Source organism: Astatotilapia calliptera, chromosome 15, assembly GCF_900246225.1.
Source record: "Astatotilapia calliptera chromosome 15, fAstCal1.2, whole genome shotgun sequence".
Taxonomy (NCBI): Eukaryota; Metazoa; Chordata; class Actinopteri; order Cichliformes; family Cichlidae; genus Astatotilapia; species Astatotilapia calliptera.
Window position 1 is genome coordinate 16,266,070 of NC_039316.1, and position 17,676 is coordinate 16,283,745.

Genomic DNA, 17,676 nt, shown 5'->3' on the forward strand with positions numbered 1-17,676 from the left:
CGCTGCATTGCTGCACAAAAATCCCAGCACTGAAAAGACCTGCTGGTGTGTTTTCAGACGTGGCCTTACTGTACTGAAAAGCATCATGGAGGTCAGTGATTATTGACTGAGCTGAGGCTGCCCTCTGCTGTAAGATGTCAGCAAAAACAGCTGCTTTAGCATGAAAGGACACAGCTCATTTTTACATGTAAAATACATCAGTATATCACATCAGGCTAAAATAAAATACCTGCAAAAAACCAAACAAACAAACAGTCTTCACATGAGTTAGAAAGTCCCTTTAAATTAATGGTTCTAGTGAAAACAAGTTTGATTTGACTGCAAATTTACAGTAGCACCAGCGCTCGTGTAGAATATGACTGTGAATATATAAATGATTCTCCCAAGTTTCCTTCTGTTGTATAGACCGACAAAAAGGTGACTTTTGTGGCAGGAATCTAAGTTTGTCCTCTTTTTTGCCCATCTAATGTCCAAGACCACAGGACAGAAGAGACTGTGAGACAAGTCTGTGATCGAACTTCAAATGACAATTTGAACCAAAAGACCTGCTCCAACTGATTTTTAGTCCAGTTTTTGTTTACTGTGGCATAAATCAGCCTTTTCTCCTCGCGCTCAAGTCCTTTGTCTGGCCTTTTCTGGATTTCTTTCCCTATTTCTTAAGGACAGTTGTTTTTAGAGATACTGTTTATTTGCTGTAGGTGGTTTTTAGGCTCATAACTTCTTTTTTTGTGTAACATTTCCCCAATTTCCTCTTTTTAAAGACACACTGCAAAGATTTCTGGTAAGCACTTTTAAATGATCCTGAAGACCTTCAAAGGCATTTCTGTGTATTTGATTCACTTTGTTTTGGGATATATCAATGATTGTGACTTCTTTCAGTGAACTAAACACTCCCCTGTTGCAATGCAAATATTCTGCTTTTAGACAGATCCAAAGAGAGGACTGAACTGTTGTGCAAGCCTTCAAATGTGCTGCGATCTGGATCAGGAAGATTGTTGAATGAAAATCCTCTGCCCATGTGCCCTGACCTAACTAACCTGTTTAAGCATTTTCATGCAACCATTAAATAGCACAGTTAGTCTACCTCAGTTTGATTTGTATAATATGAAAAAACATACATACACGTCACATTTAAAAACATGAGAATTTACATGTAAGCTTTAAATTTCCAGTTTATCAAACAGCATTGAGCAGTCCTTACCTTTAAATCTAACCTCTCTTCTTCCTCCACTTTAAACCCTGACTATGGACAATGTTTATTTCGCCTCTTCTATCTGTTTTTACGCACCATCCCGTGGTGATTAATACACAAGCATGATCAACTTTCATGTGTTCCAGTTCAGGCTCAAATCGGTTTGGATGTTGAAAATAATAACTCCCCTCAAATGTTAAACCAAAAGTACTCAAGTCACTTTACTCAGGTAAAGTACATATACCTGAAAATTCTACTTAAGTACAGTAACTAAGTATTTGTACTTTGTTACTTCCCACCTCTGCAGAAGTTCTTTATATCTAACACATTCTCGTTTATGATAGGTTTATGCTTACAAACCTGCAGGGAAACACAGATGGCAACCACCTGAAGGCCCATCGTCCACATCACCGCGTTCCTTAAAAAAAGAAGTTTAAATCTTTGTTCTTGGGTTAAAAAAAATGATGTTGCCTGTCCAAAGTGAAAAGCTAAATTCTACAGAGGATTCTGTGGCTGGGTTTTTATCTGTGGGTGTTCACATGTGTTGGGTGTTACATCAGTCACTGCAGGATAAATATAATGCTGAACAGCATTCCCCTTTTTCTTTTGCAGAATCCAGGTTTACATGATGAGGGGAAATACCTTGCATGTTCTGCAGTCCTCTGCTGGTGTGTATGTTTTCCTCCTGCTGGACTTTGCCTTTTGACTCGGCTCATGTGTCCTTTTCTGGTAGGGGGTCCCGTTCTGTTTGTTCCCCTTGGACTCTGATTGTTGATTTGGACTTTTCTTGTGGATTTTCCAGATGTGCAACTTCATAAATAAACAAGATGTGCTTGTATGATCTCCCTTGTTTTTGGTTAAAAACACGTTAATTACAAATGAATCAAATGAACATTATTGTTGTTGTTGACTTCTTTCCCTACTTATTTTCCACAGCGGTTATCAGTTGAATTTATATGTTATATAATCACACCAGAGTGAATATTTAAAGCAACAAGCTGGAAGCAGCTTCAATGTTTATATCTAACTAATCAAACGTTTGACTGTTGCAATGGTGCAAGAAATCCCACCAGCGAAAAGACCTGCTGGTGTTGTTTTAGAGGTGACCATACTGTACTGAAAAGCTAGGAAGTTAATGACCAAACTGAGGCTGGCTCTGCTGTAAGATGCCAGTGAAACCAGCCGCCTTATCATAAAATTTCTGAACTTACTTGAAGGACACACAGCTCCTTTTGAGCTCTAAAACCGCTATATAAAATCTCTACCTAAAGTAAAATACATGCAAGAAACAAATACTCTTGCAGTCTTTGTTGGGCTATAAAGTGCTTATAAGTGAGCCGGTATTACACTTTCAATGATAGCACGTTCGATTGATGTGCAAATTTACAGCTTCACCAACATGCATGCAAAATATGACGTCGATTTGAATAAACTGTAAATGATTCACCCAAGCAGATGTTGCAGTGCTACAACACACTGTGCCTTTTGTGGCAGTAAGTCACATTATGTCTACATTTCTTTTAAAAAGTTTAAGTTTGTTCTATTTTTACTCGTCTTAAGTTACTGTGCCATTAATTGCAGAAGAGGAAACTGATTAAGACAACAGGGAGAGACAACATTGTAGTATGGGATGTACCTTTAAACTCCCCTTCATTTTCCTCAGGTGGTGTTTAGTTTCGGAAAAGAAATGTTTGGAAAAAGGAGATTGTGCAAAAACTTTGAATATCGTCAGCCTCGTCATGTCCTTAAGTACATATTTAGTACTAACATGTTGGCTCTTGACTAATAAACAAAATATTTAAAGCAACTAATTAATGTTAAATATGTTTACCTCCATATTTGTAACTGGGATTAGTTTTGTAGTTTTAGTGGATGATGTTCAATGTGTACTTGCAGATATCTGTGTGATCGAGTCAGTCTGAAAAAGGTTTAATAGATCAGCAAGTGCAATTAGTCTTTTCTCTCTTCCCTCAAATTTGTGCTTGTTTTTCTTTTCTTTTTTTCCTTTTAAAGGATTCACTTCATATCCCTTTAATCGTTCCCTGACCCCTATCAGATTTTGCATGGACTACTTAATTTGCCTCGACCTCTACATAGGGTGCTGTTGTGGATGAATCTGTTTAAAACCCCCTGAATTTCTGGCAGCTTCAAATCAGCCTGAATCTACTGGAGAATGTTCATCCATCTGTTTGTCTCCTATATGGATCCTCTTCTTGTTTAAGTTAAGTAGAGCCTCTTCCAGCATCCACAGGGGTCCTGGACAGGACAGCAAGTGATTGTTCTGGAGCTCCATCTGCTGTTGATATCATAGAATAACATGCATCGCTTCTGTGGAAGGTTTAGAAATGAGTACTTCAGAAGGAAAGCTCAGGTTGAGCAGTTTGCACACAAAGTTAGAGAAGTAAGGTTGACATGCTCTGGACGTGTGCCGACGAGGAATGGAGGATATGCTGGACGACGACTGGTGAAGATGGACCTCCAGGCAAAAGGCATGAAGACCATAGGGCGAGATGTTGGCAGGTGATCTGCTGCAGCGACCCCTAAAGGAAGCAGCTAAAAGAACAAGACTTAAAATTGCAGTACTGAGCTTGTCTGGACTTTTACTCAACAAAAAGTAAGTAACATGCCACAATATTATGCGGCCCCTTAATGGCCCCTGAATTTTTAAACATCCTGCATTCACCCCCAGCTTTTCATGAGAAGAGACCATAGCTTTAACTGGATTTTTTTTTTTATTACATCTGGGTTGGTTTCAAATTCAGTTCACATGCACAACTTTAATCAATGATACATGACACTGGTACACTCCTCCAGCGATTATTTCATCATGATTTTTCAGCTGAGAAATACATTTCTGCTCTTTTTTAGCTGCTTTCACTGCTGTGAGACCCTAGCAGAAAACTCTATCAGAGGAACATTATAGACACTAGCAGGAAATTCACATCTGAGCTCTTCAACAGGACTCAGCAGCGTCACGTTGGTCTCATTCAACCAAGTCAGGAAGCTCTTCAGATCAGCGTTGCAGTGGAATCGGTTCATCCGGAGATCGAGGAAGCTCAGAGAGCGGAAAGTGGCAGGGTTAGGCGAGGCTATGAAGTTGTTGGAAAGGTAGAGTGCTTTTAGACTTGTTGGAAATACGTCAGGCTGGATATATGTTAAGGCGTTGTACGAGAGGTCCATCTCTCTTACTGAAGTGAGGCCCTTGAAAACACCTTGAGGGAGCGACTGCAGCGCATTGAAGCTCAAATTGAGACCAGCAACATGCCCAAAATTGTCAAACAGATTGAGACATTTACCCTGAGCCCAAACAGACTGCAGGGAGCTGCTGTGAAGATCAAGAACTGTGAGATTATTCAGACTGACTCGTCTGCTGAAGGAGCAACTCCTGATTCTGTTTCCTCCATAAAAGAGATGCCTCAGCCGTTTTAAACCGGTCAAAATGGTGGAGACATCCTCCAAGTCTGTTAATCTGTTGTCCTGAAGGTCTAGATGCATGAGGTTACTGGCAAACTGAGAGATGCTTCTCACTGATGAGGGTGCCAACTTGTTGTCATTTAGTAAAAGAAAATCTAAACTTGGTAGAGGAGCAGGGAAGCCTAAATCTCTCAGAGAGTTTCCTGTTAGATATAATAATTTCAGGTTGGGAAGTCGACTAAATGACTGAAAACCCAATGCACCAATGTGATTATGAGACAAATCTAATACCTGGAGGTTTGTCAGAGAAGCAAATGTGTAAGAATAGATTTCCCCAAGCAGGTTGTGTGACAGGTTGAGCACTTTTAAATGATCCTGAAGACCTTCAAAGGCATTTCTGTGTATTTGATTCACTTTGTTTTGGGATATATCAATGATTGTGACTTCTTTCAGTGAACTAAACACCCCCTGTTGCAATGCAAATATTCTGCTTTTAGACAGATCCAAAGAGAGGACTGAACTGTTGTGCAAGCCTTCAAATGTGCTGCGATCTGGATCAGGAAGATTGTTGAATGAAAATCCTCTGCCCATGTGCCCTGACATTTTCAGATGGGAGATTTTTGTCCCCTCGATGGCTTTGAAGAACTGCGTGCACTGGCCCACACCAAACCCGTTGCTTGACAAATCGAGTGTCTGAAAGGTCAGATCTCTGAAAGGATTCCCACATTTGTTCCAGTCAAACTTACCGCTGGACATCTCTCTCAGGTACACTGAGTTTAAGTTCAGAACTGTGAAGGTTTTTCCCTGAAAGGCAGCAAGATCAGACTCACAAATTTTATCAATTTTGTTCAGCTTGAGATTTAGGTCTTTCAAATGAGTCATGTTGACAAAGAAGGGAGAAGGCTGGAGTCTTTTTATGTCGTTACCAAAGAGGCTCAGAGTTTGTAGGGACAGCAGCGGTTCTAGATATTTGTCCCTAAGTATAGATTCTTTAAGTGAGCAGTAATCCAGGTTGAGAATCTGTAGACTTGCCAACCCATCAAAGGCCTGCTGCTCCAGCTGAAGCCCGACGTTAAAGTCGAGTGAAAGCCTCCTCAGATGTTTTTGTCTGCTGAAGGCGTGGTTCCTGATCACAAGCTGTGCATGCTGTCGTCCGAGGTCCAGCACTTGCAGCTCCTCGAGGCCTGACAGGGAGGTGGAGTTGATCTCACTGATGTGGTTCATCTCCAGGTACAAATGGGTGATGTCAGGAGGGAGAGGAGGAACCGAGCGGAGGTTCTGGAAACCACAGTATGCTATGGAGCCCTTTATGAGGCATGATGGGAAACAGCCCGGCACCTGGAAGTTGCACATAGAAATATAGTCGAAGCAGTCAGTCATCAGAGTGAATCAGTCAGCTTCCACAAACACAGATACAGAAGCTCTTTCATACCACACATGAGTTATCATAATACATCTCTGTGTTGCTTTGTTGTTTTTGAAATCCTTTATTTTACTTCTTCTTATTGTTTTGCTATTATTGTTATCATTGATGTTATTTTTTTTTATCACTGTAATTATTCTGGATCTATAATAGTAGGATTTCTCAAAACTTTAAGTATTTATCAAGTATTTATTCTTTTTTGTAGTTGTTAAGGACTTTATGTTTGTTTTAATGGCAAAAATTAGACTCTAAATTGTATCATTCTCCTACTGTGAGAAATTTACCGCTAATATCTGAATAATTTCAGAGTCCTCTCAAAGATTTGAACTATATCAGAATACAGTGATAACACTGAGCACCACAGACAAAAGAAATAAATCAAGTGCAAATGAAAGCTGACGAGCAGAAGCAACCCCAAAACAAACTATTCTTTTTAAAACATGTAAATCATTTTTGACCTCTCTCAGTTAGAGTAGTTTCCCTCCACACATTCAGAGCTGCTTTGTATATAATTTACATCTCACACACTATATAAAAATTCACATGTATGATAAGTTTACATTACTAACCTGCAGGAAAACACAGATGGCAACCGCCTGAAGTCCCACCGTCCACATCATCCTGTTCCTTAAAGAAATCCTCTTTGAATCTTCGGTCTTCGATGAAAAAAAACCCCCGATGCGGCCTGTCGAAAGCAAAAATCTGAATTCTGCAGAAGACTTTACCGCAGCGTTTTTATCTGTGAGTGTTTGCGTGACATGTGCTGGGAGGTACATCGACCCCACAGCGTAACCATGACGCTGAAAGGGATTTCCTATTTTCTTCTGCAAAGTCCAGCTTTACAACATGAAGGGAAGTACCTTGTTTACGTCCTGGGGCTAGTCCAGTACACCAGGTTGCACAACTGGTCCAAAAACATATGTTGCAGGTTTTTAATTATGCAAGTTACCATCAGCCTTCATGATATTATCTAAAGGTTTATGTTTGAAGACCATGGTTCTGGTTTTGATTACACTGTTGTTTGGTGACTCTGAGTTTTTGTGATGCTGTTGGGATCTGGGATCCTGTTTTGCTTTTGTGATGTTTCCAGTCTGTGTTTACTGTGTTTGCTCCTGTCTCCATGTTTACGATTTGTCTTTTGGTCATTTCCTGCTCTTGTTTTGGATTTTCCTTCCGTTCTGCCTGAAAGCCTTTGTCATTTTTCCCAACTACACGTCCTTCAGTCCTCTTAGCTCCTTTCCTTATGTCTTATTCCTTCAGATGCCCCCGGAAGACATGAGGAAGGAGATTCAAGCATAAAGGAATCAAGGCAGCAGGCCAGAATGGGGCATCATCACTGTGAAGCGATGTCGGTTAAATATAATGCTTCATAAATTGTTTTCTCTTATTAAAAAAACGTTTTTAATGACTTCATGTGTAACAGTGGGTATGAATGTCTTACAGTTTGAATATTCCTCTTTTACACACTGAAGGTAAGAACCCTTCTGTAAAGGATACACCTGTGCATCCTAGATTATACATCCTCTGGATGTTTTCTAGGATCTGAAAATCCTACAACAAATCACAGTGAGTTTGATTTCTAGGTCACAGGCAGGAGGAAGGAGGACAAAGGAGACAAGGTAGCACAAATTAGAGAAATGGGAAAAGCCTAAAGTTGCATCTTTGTTTTGCTTTTTTTTTTTTGTTGGGTTTCCTTTATGCTCATTTCTGTATTTATTCATTCTTCCTTTTGGACTTTGCTTTTTGACCTGGCTCCCATGTTCTTTTCTTTCTGGCTGGGATTTCTGTTTGCTCCCCTTGAATTCTGCTTTGGATTTTTCTCAGTGATTCTCAGGATGTGCAATCATGTTACAGCCTTTAAAAAGCTTTCAACTGTAGGCACTAATAGACATATTAGTGTCCCTGAACAGCATTGTAGATATTTTTGTAGCCAAATAGTCTGCAATTGGCATGGTTTAGCATTACAGTATATAGACAATCAATAGTTATTTGTTATTAGCTTGTTGTAGATGCATTTACCTTTAAAAGGCCTTTTTTGACAGTATCCTTTTCATATTTCATTGATTACTTTAACATGACATCATGCTGTGGCTTTGCTCTGAACTCTTAAAGCTTTTTACTGCCCGTAACCTTTTTTTAAAATGTTTTATTCTTTTACTTTTTCTTGTTGTTATTATAATTAATGTTATTATTGACATGTTTGCTATTCAACTATTGTGACATTAAATAAATAAAAACCTTTATTTAGAGTTTATTAGTGTTCTTGTTTCTACTTCTCTTGTCCATGTTTTCAGATATCTGTATAACTTCTTATGTCTTCTGTCTGTTTTGCACATTTTGGCCTCATTTTTATTTTTTATTTTCAACTGAGCTTTTTTTTGTCCTATTGTACTCTATTTAAGCTATGCTGCTGTTAGGTGTGTTCAGTCTTTTTGCCTGCTACAACATATTTATCTCTGAACTTCTGGAATTGATCTCTCCCACCACATTTAGATTTTGATGTGATAGCTTTTTAATAGCCTGTAGATATGAATAGCTCAGTTCATCTGCAGGTGTTGATGTTAGATGTGAAGTTCTCTTATGTGCTGAACATATTTGGACACATCTGGATGTACCTGTAACAGGAAACCGTTTTAGTCACGTTTGTTCTTATTTTTTTTTCCTGTTATGCAATCAATTTGTACATTATGTCACTGAGTTACTCTCTTTCCTCTCACAGTTTCCCAACAGCACTCTTGCTCTTTCACGCATCAATCCTTTTCTGGTTTCTTTGTCACGTGTTGATTAATCCTTTTGGTACTCACCTAGGGAAGTTCGGCACAGAGGTGTACTGTATGTCTCAAAGTGATGAGTAAGCCATCTGAAACTGCTTAACAAGTCAGTTTGCACTCTAAAGTAAAGAGTCAAATAATGATTTCCAATATTTTAGCTGCATAATCAGTGAAGAGGTGTTTATAATGCAACAGCTCTCAGTGTGGGAAGGAGAGGTGTTTACTGGAGTGTGCGTAATTACTTAATCAGAAAGACAAGTAGCTGTCATAATACGATCAAATTTTAATTTTCATTGTAAGCTCATCTACTCTAATGAAACACTCCAGTGTAGATAAGTGTGTGTGTGTGTGCGTGTGTGTGGTGTGATCACACAGCGCTGTTGAATTTCACAACCTTGGGAGAGTAAAGGTTGCGTGAAAGGAAGAGACACAGAGGTGGCCCGGCATTGTGCCAGTAATGCTACAGCAGTAATTAACACACAGAAGCTGACGATGAAGGTCACAACAATCCATGATAACAATATTGTAAGGCTACAGTGCCGTGTCAGTCATTATTTTCAGTACTAAAAAGTTGCCTGGACATTTCAAGTATTCTTCCTGGACATACTGAATGTCTTTATTCCAATGGCTTTATCTAATCAGCTGTGGAAAACCAAAAAAATGAACAAATCTCAGTTAAATTTCACAGCAGATTTGGAAACTAGCAAATATTCACCTTAATTAATTGCATTTTTCCTTTTAAAAATAGACTTGTGATACTTAAGACAAAAAACAATGCTGAACGCTAAAAAACCTGAAACATGACATCATTTCCAGAAAATTAAAAACATTTTCAAATTGGAGTGTTTATCAAACAATTTGGATTTTTTTTCTTTTAAGAAATTAAATAATTTTTTTATATATGTGTTTTAATTGGTATCATTTTTGCTACATATGGCATTTTTCATCAATTTATTTGGGTTTTTCTTGAAAAAAAATCCCACTAATGATGTAGAGGTCTCACAAAAAACTTATGTATCAGATACATATATTATAAATGTGATATTACATTAGCTACACTGTAATCTTTACAGTGCAGCTTTATGCAAGTAATGAGTGCAGATGGAGAGTTAAGCTTAGACTTTGTAATGCTCAAAGAACATGGTGTCACTGTTTGTGAAGAGTACTATGATACAGGTGGTAATGCATTTTGTGCCATAACTGCAGCACAGCTCTGGATCTTGTTCCTTGCTTGAGTCACTGGAGTTTGTAGGCTCAGCTTTAGCATCACTTTAGTACAAACATTAATTTAAAATATTCTCAAAGGTAATTTTCCTCCTTATCCTCAAATTTCATTCAAGCAGCTGCAGTGGTGTATGGTTGCAATGCAAAGCTGCTGGAGTGCAGACTCCCACTACAGAGGCTTCCAGGTAACTGCCAGGAATGGATGCATTAAGTGCTGTACCATTGTAGTGGTAGAGAATGTAAACGATGGACTACCTTCTGGGTCTGAAAAGCTAGCATGGGAGCTCCTTAAACATGCAGTTCCTTTAGTGACTCCTGTGGTTGGCAAAATGACTTCTGGCCCTCACCTTTGACCTCATCAACACTTTCCTGATGACTTCATGGGATCGTCACACATTTCAGGTCCTACCTAATAAAACATTGAGCTCATTTGGTAAATTATGGTCATTCCAAGAGTCAGCAAGGAGGGTAATCCAGGATATGCTCATTTGCTATTTGTAAATCACAAGTCGACAGCCAGTGAGTGAGCAGTTGCACACTAGGTCATCACGTCTGGTTTCAAAACGCCAAGATGGCAATAATGAAAATGCTCATTGCTTATAACATGACTGCAAAAAATAAATGGGTGGACAACCAGTAATCTGGACTTCTTTTGTTCATGTAGTTTGTTTTTTAGTTTAGCCCTGCTATAGGGAAGTTGTATTAGACAAAGAACTATTGTAGTGGAGTCAAACAGAGACTTAAAAACAATACACACTGTCCACTTGGGACATTGTGTAGGCTTCTGACCTGTCCTTTTTGATCTTTGATATTATCTTTGTGTGTCTTTCTCTGTTAAAGGAAACTCTTCAAACAATCAGCATTTAACCTAATGGCACAGGATCATTGCTGTCAGGCTACATGCTGGATGTTTCCCTTCTGTGTAGCCAAAATGACGGAATAATGGACATGAACGCAGTACACAGCACTACCATTGATATTTGGGGCTGGTTTATCCTAGTGGTCAATCACAGTATGGCAATGACACAAATGTCATGTGACCCAAAAAGCATTATCCCTGTAGACTATCATTATAAAACAACATCTGTAAAAACAGCTGCTTGCAGCCCATGAGAGTCATATTTGAAAAACCAAGTAAAAAAAAAGTGGCTTTTATTTGTGTGATGTCATCATAATATTAAGTTTATGGGCCCGGTAAGAGTGTGAATGGGCCTGGGGGAGGAAGTGCAATAATCAGCAAGCTGCACCTGGAAAGCTTCTCTGGTTCATGCACATGGATGTACTGAGGAAAAATGGAAACTGTGCACAAAGTTATTAAGGAAACTCCTCTAAATTCTTCTTTTTTTTTAAGCAAGAGAACTGTTGGCATGATGTTCTTTTCAAGAAATGCTGTACTAGTTTCATAAAGTACCAGATGTAACAGGACTCAAACCTTCCAAAAAGTTCAACTGTTGTTACAGTCCACAAAATGTTTTGTTTTGTTTTGTTAGCAAATGTGAGACGAGCCTTTGTGTTCTCTTTGGTCAGCAGCGGTTTTCATCTTGGAATGCTCCCATGGATGCGATTTTTGCCCAGTATTTTTCTTATTGTTGAATCTTGAACTCTGACCTTAACTGAGGCAAGAGAGGCCTGCAGTTCTTTAGATGTTCTGGGTTGTATTTTGACCTTCTGTATGAGTCGTCGACACATTCTTGAACTCCTGGGAAGATTTACACCTGTTCCAAGTTTTCTCATTTGCGGATAATGGCTTTCACTGTAATTTGCTGGAGTAACCCTTTCCAGACTGATAGATGTCAAACACTGGTAGCACTATATAATAATGACACACTATTAAATATTGTTAAGGTATTAATTTAATTCATCGGTCATACATAGTCATCCTTAATATGGCATTTATAAATGCAAATATATTATTATGACTATGATCATATTTTTTTCTTTGCATGGTGGAACATATCTCTATTTATAAATGACATACTAAGAAGGAGTACTGATAGATAAATTAAAAAAATTTGAATTATAATTTAAAAATTACGTTTTGTAATTATTTGAATTATTTTTTTCTAATATAAAAATTGTTTGATGATCTGACACGTTTAAGCCTGAAAAATATGCAAAAATGTAGGAAATTAGGAAAGTGGCAAATACTTTCACAGCACTGTAGCACTAAGACAGTTAGTATTTTTAGTTAGAGATGGGACATGATAAGGTTCTTTTTTTGGGGGGGGATGTGAACCCAAACGCTAACTTTGCCCTGGGCCCCCTATGCAGCTCAGTCGGCATTCCTTTTATTCTTGAAGTACATGTCCTTTTATTGAGCGAGTAAAGTCGGACGAACTGTACTACTGACTGTGAAGTGTGCTCGTTTTGTGTCAGTGGCAGCTCTGAGCCGAGGGGAGGGGGCAGGACTGACTGAGAGGAGTGACTTTCTTTCAAAAATAGTTCACTTCTTCATCACAGCAGCAACCGGTGCAGCAGCAGAGGCAGCAGCAGCGGGTATGAAACATGGCTCGTCACGGAAATAAGTAACGGGACCGAGGGACGCTGTTATTTAAACCGAGGAGGACGCCAGAAAGTACCGCGAAAAAAGAAAGAAAGAAACCGAGATACATCTAAAGTCGGAGCCACACGTTTCAGTGTTGATGTTGGTGTTTGGACGCGAATACCTGCCGAAAATAATCCCGGTGAGTGCAGCTCGTCTCTCAGAGGATGTTAAAGGCTTATAACATGATGCTGGAGCAGTAGTTTCACGATTTATCCGCATTAACAACGACTTTCGGTGTGAAATGTACCAGAGTTAGTCAGTGAGAGGTCTGAGGAACACATTCATTCGGTGGAACAAGGTGAACAGGGAGTTAAAACTTTCCTGCAACATGGCCGCTCAGATGTCACTCAGCTTCCCAGAAGTAGGCAGAACTAAAAATGAGCTTTCACTCGACCCTATTTAAACGTAAATACGAGTCCAGAAAGTCTTTAATAAACCTGTTTAAAGAAAGGTTAGACTCAAACGAGAGTCCAAAGCGGTGTCCATCCCTGTCCGGAGTGTTAGACCTAAGTCCTGCCCACTTTTTAAATCAAAACTTTAGTCCTCTCATATGGGAGGAACGTTACTCCATTCAAAAAACTGTCAATTTTACGTTTCTTGGATGATTGCCAAACACATAAACTTTCTAAAGCATAATTTAATACTTTTTTGACATTATAAAGAGTCATTATAAAATTCGGCCCACACCTGGGGTGTAATTAAAGCATACACACACACACACACACACACACACACACATACATATATATATATATATATATATATATATATATATATATATATATATATATATATATATATATGTGTGTGTGTGCCTATGTGCAGTTATGGTCAATACGCTGAATGCAAACAGATGTAGTTGGCTGATAATGCTTTGGTTTTTCATAATCAATCATGTGACCGGTTAGGTGAGAGGAAATGTTTTAATAACTCGAAACCACTGATAAGCCATTTCATGTGACATGTGCGGGTCAAACGAAATGATTTATGACACCACAGCCTGCCAAAAGATGCTACTGGAGATAACCAAAGCATTTAGGGGGAGTCTAGCAGAGCATGACAGCACCCAAGCCATCCATATCCAGCTCTCAAGTGTGCTCAGCTGGGTCTCCTTCTGCAGTAGCACATATTAAAGTTAAACTCAAAGTCGATTACATTCCTGCACTTCTCTTTGCTGCAGTGAGGAAAATATCACAAATTTAATTGATAAAGTCTCAAATTCTACATTTAGAAGTGTGAAGTAACCCTCCGAATTGACCCTGAAATACCAAATTGCAGTCTGGCTTCATTGGGATGGTGAAACAAAAATATACTGTGAAAGGTTTATGTTTAAATCCCCTATAAATGGTATATATACAAGCATATGTCCAATCCTGCTTATAAGTGTAGTCAGCCCCTAAAAGGCCAGAATCCTAATTTTCATTCTCAGTTAATCTAATGCATTTTTCTTCAGTCCATTCAAAAAAATAAAAAATTCACTTTACTGTTATTTAGATCCCAGCGTGGCATCTTCAGCAGTTAAAATCCTCAAAAATGTTCGCGTTACTGTTACGTTTAACAAGAAGGGCGTCAAATCTGCACACCTGAGACTAGGGCTGCCACGATTTGTCGACTAGTCACGATTACGTCGACTATCAAAATCGTCGACGACTGATTTAATAGTCGACGTGTCGTTTGAAGCTTTGTAAGATCGCAAAAGACGCAGGAATAATAGCAGGATTTAAGAGTGTAATAACGGACTGAAACAGAAGATGGCAGCACTGCATGTACAAGGATTCCAGCTGCCGTTAAACCCCGAAGAAGAAGAAGCTGTGTCCCAGAATTCATAGCGCGGCCCAGCTTAGTTTCCAACAATGGCGGTAGCTAGTTAGTTTTAATATTACTCTTATTATTCTTTCTGGGTCACAAAATAAACGTTTAACATATTTTCAGGCGAGAATGTAGCTGTGTAAACCTCAAATATCGGCTCAGTTTTCGGAGACGTCTGTTACCCACTAGCTCGATAGCTAGCCGGGGGCTAGGTCACTAGCGCCGTGAGAACACCGGACTCCCGGCAAATTGTTTTCAAACCCACCGCCGTCTTTCGCGACTCAGGTTAAATATATATGAGTCACTTAGATAAATTAAAAATGTTGTTGTTTGGCCTTTTTTTTAAATTTTTTTTTTTAGTATTTTATTTGTTCCTGAGTAAATCGGTTTGGCTGAGATTAAAGTTATAGTTTTTACACAGCTGAATAAACGTCAAGCAGACAGCTGATTATCAGAAGTGTGAGATGCTGGAGAATATACCCCGGTGTCCTGTTATATTTTAGATAGCAAGGAGTTTATTAAACTTTACCGAAACAATCTGCAAATTTCATTAAAATTGAATAAACTATCATCTTGTCTTTATTTTTAGTTAGCACCTTAAAAGCTTAAAGCTGTAAGCTAATGATAGTTATATAAGCTGTAGTTTTACGTCCAGTGGATGATGATCTGATTAGGCGACTAATCGCAAAAATAATCGGTGACTAGTCGACTATCAAAATAATCGTTTGTGGCAGCCCTACCTGAGACACTACAACCAAATAATGTGTGTCCTTTTTACCTGAATCATGATTGAAAAAGTTAAACCAGTGTCAAAATTGATGCATATTATGATACTTAACTTTCTCAGGTATTATTTACTTGGCTGATAATGAGATTATTTCAGAGTGTCAGTGTTTCTCTGTCCTTCTCAAACCAAACTGAATTGGCATTCAAACTTCAGGTAGAAAATAAACAGTCTTTATTTTTTTAACAATATCTAAACAGTCAGGTTCATAGCAATCAGAGTAGCTGTGACTAAACACAGGAAACTGTAGGAAAAGTAGACTTCTTCAGACTTTTCCTCCCCGTGGAGGAAGTTGAAAGGAGATGGAAGGCAGTGAAAATAGAGCGATTGCAGTAACTGATTATTTGTGTCTCACACTATCCCCCGAAGGCACATTTTCCTTGGTAGATACATATTATGCACTTTAATTGAGCAGTGGGCGATTTGTTTACACCTTTAGTGGAACATAATGAAAGGGGAAGCAAAAATTAGCCATTCCTTTTTTCCAGGCATCCAGTCAAAACCTTGCATACGATAACCAGGCATTTAAAAAGTAGCGACTGTTTTACCTGATTTACCTGCAGAGATTCTGTGTCTTTGCACCATCTCTCACTTCGTTGCGTTTCATCTCAGTCTCCTCATTGAAAGCTTTCATTGTCTTCTGATCTGCAGCAGTGTTACTGTCTCCTCTGTGGGTGGGAAGATAATAGAGGTGAGGTTGAAACCTATGATTACCCACCTCTGCTTTGTATAATTTCTCAGGAATTAAATTACAGTGAAATGGAAGCATTCTGCATTTTGCATGTTGGAGCAGCTGCTCATAGGGATTTCTGACTGTTTACTCTCAGGCATGCTTGATGCTTCTGAGTTTGATGGCTTGCAGCAGTGCAGTAAAATGCAGTGTAATGACAGGCTTGTTTTCAGTGCAGAATTACAAGTTTAGGAGTAAATTTGTATAAGAGCTTGTTTTAAATTCCTGTAATAGTTAGTCCGCGATGATTGACACTACAGTTTGCACGGTTGGAGCTGCCTGTTTGTCCCACCAACTGAACATTTTTAGTGTTACTCTGGTGTCTCTGTGCTGTCTTGAGACACAACTTTCACTTCCCATCTCTGTCACTTTGTTTTTCTCCGGCCTCGTCATCCTGTTGCTTGCAACATTTGTTTCTCACCGTTTGCTTCCTTCCGGCTTCTTGGTGGATCTCGATTTCTCAGTGTTTTTCTTCTTATCTTCAAATCTTTGTCATGTAGTCAAAAACAAAAAACAGTTTCATGTGAATTTGTCGGTCTATATTTTATGTAGGAAGATCATGAAAATCTGAGTGGCAATATATGTATACTTGCTAAAGTTAAAGGCTTGTTCTATAGTAGTTTTCAATTTGCTATTACCACATTGCAGTGTTTTGAAGTCAACTGTGGCCTGAACTAGAGTAGCAAGATTTACTACTTCAGTGATTCTCCACAGAACTTTTTAAATATTACAAATTACCAAGATTTTTTATTAGTCTGAATCCAAAAGCAGTCTGACTTTGATGACTTTATTATCAGATAATCCAGTCAAACATGTTTTTTTTTAAATGTTTGTAAAATGTTTTTTCTAGTATCACTGAAACAAGAAAGAAGCAACAGACCAAGATTGTCTAAATAAATCAAATTTAGAACAATTTAAAATGCTTTCATGGATAAAGGAAACAGTACAGGTATGATAAACACAAACTCAGCCATTAAAACGGTATTTCTGTGAAAAATATGTTTGGGTACTCTGATAAAATATTTTGTATGAGGGTTAATTTGGCCACAGCAGAGTTGCTGCACACTTCTAAATAAAATTAGATCATCCATAAATGAGGCACTGTGTTTAAAAATGGCTGTAATTCATAATGTTTTTAACCACAGCGGTATACAGAGGCAAAATTACTAATACTTATAAACCTGACTGTACTTGTTTTGTCAGACTTACTTTACTGTCACCTGTTGCAAAGAAGTGCATTAAATACTGTCTGATATGCAGCTATTAAACAGCTCAATAACCCCTACAACAAACTTAAAAAACAAACTTTCTTTACAGTAAATCGCTTCATATCTGCAGATCAGAACATGCACCTCCTCTGTCAGTCCTCCAGACAGCCGTGGCATGCTAGCTGTATATCTTAAATGTGAAATGAGAGATGTGCTGCTTCTGTTTTTACCTGCCTGGCGACGGCCCCGGGGTTGCGCAGGGTCAGTCTGACTGTCTCTTTTTGCAGCTTAGAGATTGAAGGTCACGGGGGAGAGGCTGGAGACGCGGGGAGAGTTTTGATTTCAGTTCAGTGCAATCAAAAGTGTCCCTTAAAGAATAAAAGGCCCTAAGAAAGGGCATTAGTGGAGTCTATGTTTTGATTTGTAGTTTGTTTTTGTTTGGTTTTTTTTTTTTTTTTTTCTTAGAGTTGTCAAGGTATTTAAATGACAAATGCAATCTTTTTTTGTTATTATTTTGAGGAATAAAGTAAAATATTTGGAACTTGTCAAATTAGAAATGATCAACTTCTGTTTACT

At 38.6% G+C, this 17,676-nt stretch overlaps 2 protein-coding genes across 6 annotated transcripts in view; one reads left to right on the forward strand and one right to left on the reverse strand.

Moving 5' to 3' along the window:
• Nucleotides 1–3,917: 3,917 nt before the first annotated feature.
• LOC113037139 (toll-like receptor 5) lies at nt 3,918–14,167 on the reverse strand. Of its 2 annotated transcripts, XM_026193876.1 has the most exons (3): nt 14,054–14,167; nt 6,599–6,714; nt 3,918–5,944 (listed from the first exon to the last, which is right to left on the reverse strand). In XM_026193876.1, the coding sequence occupies exons 1-3, from the start codon at nt 14,076–14,078 to the stop codon at nt 4,067–4,069; spliced, it is 2,019 nt and encodes a 672-aa protein (XP_026049661.1). In that variant the 5' UTR covers nt 14,079–14,167; the 3' UTR covers nt 3,918–4,066. The 2 variants fall into 2 exon arrangements, with proteins under 2 accessions (XP_026049661.1, XP_026049660.1); XM_026193875.1 differs by lacking the exon at nt 14,054–14,167 and having other exon boundaries at nt 6,599–6,805.
• LOC113037141 (dystrobrevin beta-like) overlaps nt 12,419–17,676 on the forward strand; it is a 43,539-nt gene continuing 38,281 nt past the window's right edge. For all 4 annotated transcript variants that reach the window (XM_026193878.1, XM_026193877.1, XM_026193882.1 and 1 more), the window contains exon 1: nt 12,419–12,708. The gene's annotated coding sequence lies outside the window, so the exon portion shown is untranslated. The remainder of the gene's footprint in view (nt 12,709–17,676) is intronic.